The sequence below is a fragment of the Myotis davidii genome, unplaced genomic scaffold (genome assembly GCF_000327345.1).
Source record: "Myotis davidii unplaced genomic scaffold, ASM32734v1 scaffold149, whole genome shotgun sequence".
NCBI lineage: Eukaryota > Metazoa > Chordata > Mammalia > Chiroptera > Vespertilionidae > Myotis > Myotis davidii.
In genome coordinates, this window is record NW_006352194.1 from 5501051 (window position 1) to 5511770 (window position 10720).

General features: G+C 55.5%; 1 protein-coding gene across 1 annotated transcript in view; it reads left to right on the forward strand.

Moving 5' to 3' along the window:
* The window catches only part of ECE1 (endothelin converting enzyme 1), a 42034-nt gene that overhangs the window by 29095 nt on the left and 2219 nt on the right, over positions 1 to 10720 (forward strand). The window contains exons 9-16 of the mRNA XM_006777663.2: positions 3 to 77; positions 1595 to 1705; positions 2632 to 2730; positions 3166 to 3243; positions 4961 to 5064; positions 8073 to 8183; positions 8808 to 8875; positions 9564 to 9754. Coding sequence (XP_006777726.1) covers positions 3 to 77; positions 1595 to 1705; positions 2632 to 2730; positions 3166 to 3243; positions 4961 to 5064; positions 8073 to 8183; positions 8808 to 8875; positions 9564 to 9754 — 837 coding nt within the window. The remainder of the gene's footprint in view (positions 1 to 2; positions 78 to 1594; positions 1706 to 2631; positions 2731 to 3165; positions 3244 to 4960; positions 5065 to 8072; positions 8184 to 8807; positions 8876 to 9563; positions 9755 to 10720) is intronic.

Consider the following 10720-nt stretch of genomic DNA (forward strand, 5'->3'; position numbering starts at 1 on the left):
AGACAACTGGCTTCCTTGATCAGCGCTTTCAGGATGCCGACGAGAAGTTAATGGAGATCATATATGGAACCAAGAAGGTGAGCCTGTTACTATGCACCCCCAAACCCGGGTTGAGTACCTACTGTGCGCCAGGCCTTACGTTGGGGGTTGGCATGACCACGGTACCCTCCAGGGGCATGGAACTCATGAGGGAGGTGGACAGAGGCAGAGAATAAAGAGGGCCACTGAAGAGGCCTGCCCAGGTGTCCCTGAGCACGCAGGAGGCCTTACCCCCAGGGAAGCCTGGGTGGGGATGGGGGAGAGGGAAGATGTCCAGGTAGACACCTGGGTGGGAAAGTGTAAAAGAACTTGGGCGACTAAACTTAGAGAAGGTTAGAGTGCCTTTGCCTTCCTTCCTCACTTCTGGCCTGAAAGAAATATTTATTTTTAATGAAGGTATTACTTACATGCAGTGAAATGTATGAAATACACCGTTCAGTGAGTTTTGACAAATGAAATCACCCATGTAACCACCGCCCCATTTACCCAGCAGTTCTCTGTGCCCCTTCACAGTAGCCCCCACCCCGTACCCCAGGTGGGTGTAGAAGGGTGAAGCGGAATCATACACGCGGTGCCCTGTGTGTCGGGCTTCTGCTCAGCGTGTCTGTGAAGTGCCTCTGTGCTGTGTGTGTCAGGAGTTGGTCCTTGTTGCCAGGTCGTGTGCTGTTGTATAAAAACACCACGTTTTGTTTTCCCTCCGCCTGCGGGTGGGAGTTTGGGTGGTTTTCAGTTGAGGGCTGTTATGAAGCAGGCTGCCCTGACATGGGTGGGTTTTGCCACCTGTTGTCCAGGGTTGGGAGGACTTGGCTTCCTCTGCAGCTGACGGATTTATGGGAGCGGGGCCCCCACTTAGGTCATACAGACTGTCCCCAGAGGGCTGCTGGGCAGGGGGGCGGGAGGGGCCAAAACTAGCCGCGGTGCTTTCTTCCCGAGCCATGCTCTCCCCAAGCCGCGCTCCATGAGAGGCGTCCTGCAGGCCACTGGGCCTGAGGGTGAGGCCAGGACGAGGGGACGCTTCAGAGCCTGGCAGTGTCGCCGTGACAGTTCTTTCTCTGGGGGCTCTAAATGGGGCTGGATCCTGGCCTCCAGGGAAGGTCCTCCTGCTACTCAGGGTTGACAAGGTAACTTCCCAAGGTTCTTTGTCACCAGGATTCCTGTCCTCCCCCAGGAGGTAGGGCAGGGGGGAGCGTGGGGTGTGGGGTCAGGCGTGGCCGAGTTCTGGTCACTGGGACCCTCGACCAGAGACTCCTCTGTGCTGAGTCTGTTTCCTCACCTGGCCAGGGCCCGCCCCTGCCGCCCAGGTCATTCCGATGGCCACACGGAATACCACCTGCGAGGTGCTGTGCACGGAGCCCGCATTCAGGAAAGAGTAGATGGCTGTGATGAGGGCTCTTCTGTGGCCTCTTAGTTTAGTGTCTAAAAGAACTCCTACGAGATCTGAAAATGTCTCCCTGGAGTTCTGGAAGGAAGCAGGGGCCCCAGCTGGTGCTGCCTCCCAGACGATCGGGGGTTGGGAGGGAGGCCGGGCCCCAGTAACCCCTCCCTCTGTTTCCAGACCTGCCTTCCTCGCTGGAAGCTGTGCGTGAGTGACACAGAGAACAACTTGGGCTTCGCCCTGGGCCCCATGTTTGTGAAAGAGACCTTCGCCGAGGACAGCAAGAACATAGTAAGTGCCTCCCCTCGGGCGCAGGCTGTGGCTTCACGCCAGCGATGGCCGCTCATGAGCTTGGCAGCCACACTCTGGTCTGGTCTGGACCTTCCTCCCCAGGGCTCCAGCCTTAACTCCGAGGCCTCCTTGCCTAAAGCCCTGAATCATGAGAGTCCTTCATGAGCGTTACTGCTCTTGAGTGCAGGCCGCTTAGCTGTGTTACCTCGTTTAACCCTCACCCGGTCCCGCCCTCTCCACTCCCAAGGGTCTGAAGGACCAGTGACCTGAGGCTGGGGGAGCAGCTCTAGGCCGAGGGTTGACGTTTTCCTTACTCCGAGGGTGACAGGTGTGTTCTGGGCGGGCAGAGGAGCATCGTGGCTAAGCACGTGAAGGCACCAAATCCGACCCTGGATTTACCAGTTCCTGGGCGGGGGGCTTGGGACCATGTTCTCACCTCCCCTGTAACGTGTGCATCCCACAGGGGGCAATTAATGAGATGCCACATGTAAGAGCAGCTGGCACAAAGTAAGGGTTCCATAAAAGGTAGCTGCTATATCGTTTCTATTACTAATATTAAATACATGGATGTTACCTGCAGTCAAAGGTTAGCCAGCGGAAACTCAACCCTATGAAGTGGCCTGTCTGGTGCAGAACCTGAGTCCAGTTCTACCAGCCATCAGCCCCTCTGCTCTTCCTGCTGCAAACTCCGCCTTCCCCTGGTCCGGACCCTTCCGCTGCCTGGTCTGCCTGTGACACTGCCCTTGAGAATGCCCGTTCCTCTCCAGCCTGGGCAGAACATTCCTAAAACTCCCCCCCCCTTAGCCCAGCACTGGAGAGCCTGAGGCTTTGAGCCAGGACCAGATTTTCGGCTTTGCCTGCCGTCATCCCCCCTCGTGGGGGACCCATCCACGGCCCGCCCTTCAGGTCCAGCTCTGTCTCCGCAGGCCAGCGAGATCATCTTGGAGATCAAGAAGGCGTTCGAGGAGAGCCTGAGCAGCCTCAAGTGGATGGATGAAGACACGCGGAAATCAGCCAAGGAGAAGGCGAGGCTGCCAGCAGCTTGACGGGGGTGGGGGAAGGAGAGACCGCATCCAGACGCTGCCCCGCCCGCGGGTGGACAGTCCGGCGGGATGGAGGGAGAGCCTGAGCACGCGATGGCGTTCACGACCGCGTGGAAATGACATGCTGAGTGTGCGAGGGAGCCGTGAGGGAAATGCCGTGTGTCTAATGGAGAGTGAAGGGCCTGAGGTGGTTGGTGGGTGAGGACCAGGGAAAGCTTTCCTTAAGAAGTGACATTTAAGCGATACCTAAGAGATCAGTAGAATTTAGACAGGGGAGGAGTCTTTCCAGAAAGAGACGAGGAAGCCCTGGGGTGGGAGGCGCCTGGCCCTGTGTCCCCTTGGCCCAGACCCTGAGCCCGGCCCCCACGGAGCGTAGCTGGGCACTCACTATCTATTCTCTGTGTCTTCCCCGTCCAGGCGGACGCCATCTACAACATGATAGGCTACCCCAACTTCATCATGGACCCCAAGGAGCTCGACAAAGTGTTCAACGATGTGAGTGGTTCCTGCCTGCCCCCTTGCATTCCCAGCTGCCCCCGGGGCCCCCATTTGGGGAAGGGGAGAGGCAGGCTGGGTCCGGATGGGGCGCTGGAGGCACCGGGACTGTGAAGACATCTTGAGATGGTGAGCTGTGGGCTTTGGGGATGCACCAGGCACGAGGAAGCTGCTCCTTGGTCTCTTGGGGCAGCCCGAGGCCCCCTTCCCTGGAGCCACCAGCAGCCAGTGCCCCGCAGTCAATGCCAGAACAGTGCCACGTGCACCGCTGACAGTGGGAGGAAACACCCTAGAACCGTGGTCAGCAAACCGCGGCTCTTTGGCCCTTTGAGTGCGGCTCTTTCACAAAATACCACGTGCAGGCGCGCACATACAGTGCGATTGAAACAGTGGCCCATGCACAGAAGTCGGTATTTTGTGGAAGGGGCCAAAGAGCCGCATGTGGCTCACGAGCTGCGGTTTACCGAGCCGCGGTTTGCCAACCACCACCCTAGAAGGTGCAGAGAGCATTGGCACACGCCCTAAAACATCAGAGGAGTACAGCGTGAACCCCTCGTACTGCCTCCTCCTTCCCTACTCCAGTTACCTCCTGTCCCGGGATCCTGCCCACCTTCCCAGAGAAACCTGACCCCTGGTTTGGCCCTTGAAATGCTAACAGGAAAAAGGAAGCATACATCCCGAAGGCATGCTGAAGCTTCATTTAGGCAACAGAGGTAGCTGGCCTGTCCCTGGTAGTTAGAACTTTTACAAATCGCTCCTTTCAACGCATTGTGCTTCTGCCCTGAAAGGTCAATTTTTTTAAAAATATATTTTATTGATTTTTTGTACAGAGAGGAAGGGAGAGGGATAGAGAATCAGAAACATTGTTGTGATTGAAATTCGTAAACTCAGGCACTTTTGCAATTATAATAACGACTCATCACGGTCATATTTAACCCCAAGGGTGTTGAGCTCGTCTCTGAGAATGCGAGGTGCCTTTTGCAGCCTTTTTCCCTGAGAGTAACTTAAGGTGCTCCAGCGTGTCCGGACAGGAGACGGGGGCTCTGGACAGGAGGACGGGGGCCTGCGCAGGGCCCAGCGTTTCCCTAGATCCTCGTTGTAAAGCTAGAAAGCCGGAGGGATCTGAGGGAGAGCCCCAGCCTGGAAGGAGCAGGAAGGCCGGGCCGAGGGGGAGAAAGGTGCCCAGCAATGCCTGTCACTGCGGCTTCCGAGCTGGATCTAGCCTGATTGATCAGATTTCTGCTGTCCGGTTTGGTGGCCACCAGCCATAGATGGCTAATTCATCAAAGCCTCATTACTTAAAAGTAAATTAAATTTAGAAGGGAAAAAAGTTTAGATTAACTTTAAAAGCCACCCTAGCCACATCTGAAACGCTCGGCGGCCTCATGTGGCCGGTGTCTAACAGGAAAAGCACGGACACAGACGTGCCCGTCAGCGCAGCCTGCTCTGCCGGACAGCGCCCTGCTGCAGGGCCTGCGACGCCGCGGGGTGTCTGCTGGTGTCAGGGGCCCTGGGCAAGCTCTCTGTGTCCTGGTGGGGAGAGGGAGCCAGGCCCCAGCAGGGGGAGGGCCGAGGGAGGCCTGTTCTGGCCTCGGTCCTGCAGACCAACCCCTTAACCTCGCGGGCTCTGTTCCCTCGGTTTCAGAAGAGGTCTGGGCTCCAGGGTCCGAGCGCCTCGGCCTGGCCTCTCTGATCCTGTGGCTTTGCTTTCGTCCAGTACACAGCAGTCCCGGACCTCTACTTCGAGAACGCCATGCGCTTTTCCAACTTCTCCTGGAGGGTCACTGCCGACCAGCTCAGGAAAGCTCCCAACAGAGACCAGTGAGTCCGGGCCTCGGGGGAGGTGCTGGCTCCCGGCTCCCGGCCCCTGGGGTGCTCGGGGCTGAGCTCACCTTGTGGACCAGGTGCCGATATAACTGTCCTAAGGGCCCTCATCCACTTTCCGGATGAGGAGCCCAAGGATGAAGGAGTGTTCCGAGGCAGGAGCTGGGCTCAGCCGGTCTGTGTGCCCCCGGCGCCAGGCTGTTGGCCGAGTAGCCCGGCCTTGAGTGGAGCAGCCCTGGCATCACATCCCAGCACCACTTCTGCACTCGGAGCTGGTGTGACCACCGAGTGTGAGGACCTCTGGGGGGTCGCATGAGGAGGCCCTCCGCTAAGGCTAGCTAGTTTCCTCCAATTCCCCACCAGCAGGAGCGGTGGATCCCAGGGCAGTTCCCCAGAGGCTGGGGAAGGTTCCAGATAGGCCCCCCACAGCTGTGGGTCCCAAACCTTACTGCACATCAGGAGTCTCTGGGGAGTTTTTTTTTAAAGACAGCTTTCTGCCCTGGCCGGTTAGAGCATTGGCCCCTGGACCAAAGGATTGCAGGTTCGATTCCCGGTCAAGGACACATACCTCAGTTGCAGGTTCAATCCCTGGCCCTGGTTAGGGTGCATGCGGGAGTGAACCAATTAATGTGTCTCTCATATTGACACCTGCTTCTTCTCTCTCTTCTATTTCTCTCTTAAAACATTAAAAAGTAAAAGGATAAAATAAAAGACAGCTTTCTGGCCTGTCCCCCAGACATTCTTAAACCACCGTCACCTGGAGTGAGACCCGGTATCTGTTGTTGTTTTAATAGTCTCCTCAGAAAACTCAGATGCAGTCAGCGCAGTACTAGTTCGCAGACTAATCTCCCGCGGTGCCTACCACATTCTGCAGAGTAAACTTACCAGGAGGCCAAAGCAGCCTCGCTGTGCCTCTGGTGCCCCCTCGTGGACAGCAGGGCTTTGGGCATCTGTCTCTTCTAAGTTTCCCTTCTACAACCAGGGCACCTCTAAAATGCACAAGAAGGCAGTCTTTTCTCTCCAGAATACGGCACAGGCACTGCCACAAGGTCCTGAATTTATCTGGTCTGTTATAATTAGGCTACAATTTTTCACTGAAGTGTCATTTCCTACCCCACTTATGTATTCATGTTTATTTGAATACAAATATGATGTTTTCAGGTTCTCCGTCTCCTTTCATGGGGTGCCCCTGAACACACCTCCGTGGGGCTCACCTGGAGAGAAAGAGTGACCGACCGCCTAGGCCCTTAGAGAGAATGTCCTTCCTGTCTCGCTCTGCTCCTCATGGTCCCCTCCCTTCCACACCAGAAACATCATCCAGGGGCCGAATGTTTCAGTACCAGATACCGTCAAGGGTCCCTTCTACACTCTTACAAAACCATTGGACCCAGAGAGCTTTTTTATAAAAGTTACATCAATTTTTATGCACATTTTATGGGGGGGAAATCTTTTATAAGTAAGGAGGAAAAAAGAGGTATTGTTTTACTTTTTCAGATTTCTTAATGTCTCTGGCTTAATCATAGACATCTGGATTGTCATATCTGTTTCTTTATTACATACAATCTAACTCTATATTATGTTCAGCCTATTGCAGTGCATTGTTTTTTGAACTATATAAAGCAAATCTAGTCTCACACAGATACGTAGTTGGAAAGGGGGTATTTTAATAGTCTTTCCCCATACGAGGGCAGTCTTTATTGATGTTAAACCAGGATTCATGAAGTGCTAATTTCTTAAAGGCTAATTGCCCTGTGGAATCAGAAACTATCTCCATGAACTTTCCAGACTTCATTATGCTAAAAGCCATCCGTCTGTCTGGCACTTTGATCCATCTTTTACCCACCCGTGATTCTTAACATCACACATGGGTCGTTTGGAAAACTCACTCGCAGGGTTTCATATATCTTCCAAATGGTGACATTTTGATGACACAATATCCAAAAAAACCACATCTGATAGTAACACCACCGAGCTGCCGAGAAAAGCCCTGAAGGGTCCGGAAGCTGACTGAGACAAGCTTTCTAGGATTTTAATTTTTGCTTGAAACGTCTAGTTATATTTTAACCTTGAATGTTTATTGTTGGCGTCAAATGGTGTCCATTATTTTCCTCGAGGTGACAAGCTCATTTTATTCAGTTTCAAGAAAACGTCTGCCACGTACCCACGTCTGAAATGTCAGTTTGTCAGTTGTCCTCTCGGGTACAGATGTGGTCACATAGCATTGAAGGTCTGGTACTCAAGGGTCTGGCTTTAATTAAATTAATGATGTGGCTACATCACTAAAGATGTTCTCTTTTTTTTCTTTTTTTATTGATTTTTTACAGAGAGGAAGGGAGAGGGATAGAGAGTCAGAAACATCTGTGAGAGAGAAAAATCAATCAGCTGCCTCCCGCACACCTCCCACCGGGGATGTGCCCACAACCAAGGTACATGCCCTTGACCGGAACCGAACCTGGGACCCTTCAGTCCACAGGCCGATGCTCTATCCACTGAGCCAAACTATCTAGGGAAGATGTTCTTTTTTAAAAATATATTTTTTGTTAACTTTAGAGAGGAAGGGAGAGGGAAAGGGAGATAGAAACTTCAATGATGAGAGACTCACTGATCGGCTACCTCCTGCACATCCCACACTGGGGTTCAAGCCTGCAACCCAGGCATGCGCCCTGACCAGGAATGGAACTGTGACCTTCTGGTTCATAGGTAATGCTCAACCACTGAGCCACACTGGCCAGGCTCATGTTCTTTGTAAGAGCCTCGGTGTTGCATTGTGTGGTGTGATGTTAGATTTAGCCAATCCCTTATTTATAGACATTTAGGTGTTTTCTGGTTTCCTTCTCAAAACCAGTGTTGCTATGGATGCCCCTGTACTTGTGCGTGCTTGGGCCTGGGGTCAAGGGAATCCACATTTTCACGGCTCTTGATATCCTCCAGGTGGGTGGCCCCCTCCCCTGCCCCCGTGCCCTCCCCCAGGCTGTCCTGACTTTCCATGTGCATGTTGCTTGCAGGTGGAGCATGACCCCTCCCATGGTGAATGCTTACTACTCGCCCACCAAGAACGAGATTGTGTTTCCGGCCGGAATCCTGCAGGCCCCGTTCTACACCCGCTCTTCACCCATGTACGGACGGTGCTCCAGCCCAGCCCCGTGGCCCACAGCTGACCACACAGTCAAACCGGTCTCACTGAGCGCCCTTTGCCCCACTCACCAGGGAGCTTGGGACATTCAGAGAAGTTTCAGAGAGAACATACCCACTCCCTGGGCCTCCCTCCAGGGTCTCCTGGTTCTGGAAGCCCCTGCACAGCGGGAACTCGGGGGGACGTGCCTCTAACGGTGTTTTAGGGCCGTCACAGCCGGGGCTGGGCAGCTGAGGGTGCTATCTCAGAAAGGTCCCTCGGGCTTCGCTTTGCCGACCAGGTGGCCCTTGGGCAAATGCTCCCACCATTCCAGGCCTTGGTTAGCTCATCTCTAGAGTCGGTTACTCACGCCTAACTCTTTGGCGATGACCGAAGAGGACAGTGCAATTCTGTGGAGCATCTAGCCCAGTGCTTGGCGCCCAGTGCTTGGCGCCCAGTGGGCACAGGCTGGCCACACCCGACGCACCCAGCTTCTGACTGGCGTCAGGCTCAGGCTGGGGCCATGTCCCCGCAGAGCACTGTGGGCCTCTGCTGTGTCTCCAGGCCTGGGAAGCAGGGACCCCCCGCCCCCCCGGCATTACTCTCACCTTCGTGTCCTCCCCTCCAGGGCCTTAAATTTTGGCGGCATCGGTGTCGTCGTGGGCCACGAGCTGACTCATGCTTTTGATGATCAAGGTATGAGTTGCTTGGGGTTCCCGTCAGCTTCCTGGCCCTACTGGTTCTGCTTTTGCTTCCTTCACTTCTGCGGGTCTTACCCAGCTGTGAGACAGAGGATCTGGCTTCAGATCGTCCTGCCGATGGCATGAACTGTAGCGAGTCCCGTCGTTTCTCCGGGCCTCTGTTTCCTTGTCTGTAAAATGGGCATGATGGTGACTGTGAGGACTGTGTCAGGCGCACCGTGGAGCACCTGCTCCTGGAAGGTGTCCAGTCCTCGGGGGTGGGTAGTGAGTGGGAGCGCACACTTGTCCACTGTTCCAGAGACTTCTCTGGTCTGACCACAGCCAAAGGCGTTGAGGTTTCCCTCCTCACCAACTAACATTCAGAATCCTCCTCGTTGCCTCTTGCCTGGGGGACCCCAAGGCCAAGAAGGAGGAGGCAGGGCCTCGGAGGCTGTGGCTCAGGGTCAGAGGCCCTCAGCAGCCCTGACAGCGAGTCCACTGACACTTTGGACATGCTGGTCCTTTGCCTGGATCACCTTCCTCCATCCCCTGCCCCCACCTGGATTGGTTCATTCGCCCGGCTCTGTAGGCTCAGCCGCACATCTCCCCAGCGCGGGTGGCAGATGGGAGGAGAGGTGCAGCAGCAGCAACAGGTCCCAGTCCGCCGCCTCACCTTGACCTGGCGCTTCCCTCCGCCCCTGCAGGACGCGAGTATGACAAGGACGGGAACCTCCGGCCCTGGTGGAAGAACTCGTCCGTGGAGGCTTTCAAGCGGCAGACCGAGTGCATGGTGCAGCAGTACGGCAACTACAGCGTGAACGGGGAGCCGGTGAACGGCCGGCACACCCTCGGGGAGAACATCGCCGATAACGGGGGCCTCAAGGCGGCCTACCGGGTAAGAGGGCCGCTCCCCACACACAGCCCGGGCCCGCCCAGGTCTGGGCCATTGCAGACGAGCTGGGGCCAGCTGCCGCCGCTCTGTGAGCCTCTGTTCCCTCATCTGTGAAATGGGTGGGTGAGGACTCATGGAGAGGGTGTCCGTGCAGGCGCCTGGCACAGAGCTGGGCACACGTTAGGGTTTCTGCTCTTGAGTCCAGCCCGACAGAGAGAGTCAGGAAAGGGCTTGGCTGGACCCCCCGGAAGTCCTGCCTGTTCCCTCTGCAGGGGAGGCCGCCACTAAATCAGGCAGCAGCGGGCCCAGAAGGGAGGGCAGGGACCCTGGCCCTGGAGCCAGATCCGGGCCGAGTCCTCGTTCTGGAGTAAGTCGCCTGACCTCCGAGCCTTGGGGTGCTTGGCTGAGCCCTGCGTCCCTGGGGTGTGTCATGTGACACGTGCCAGCTGGGACAGGGCCTGATCCAGAGTGTCGTTCAGGAATGGTAGCTGATTGGGTGGGAGAGACAACAGGCCACGGGAGAAAAGGAGGAGGCATTTATCAGAGAGCGACCGCTCCCTCACCAGGTAGTAAGAGCAGAAATACTAAGAGGTGCCGTTTACTTAGGCCTTACCGTGTACCCCCAAACCTTTACAGGTAGGTCTCACAGCCCCCACTTGGCAGTTGAGGAAACAGCCCAGAAACATTCGGTGGCTTGTGTGACGTGCACTGGTCAGTGACTGTGTATCGCAGGCCTTCCCCCACCGTGTGCGCTGTTGTGGACACTGGGGTTTCTGTGGCAAGACACATAGGAGTCCCGCCCTCATAAAGTCACAATTTTAGTGGGACAGGGAGGGGACAGAAAGGCCATACCCACCGGAACAAATAAGATCATTTCAAGTAGAGCTCCGTGATCAAGGACAGTGGGGAGCGTGGTCAGGGGCTGACATTTGAATTGAGGCCTAAATGATGAGGAAGAGGCAGGGAAAG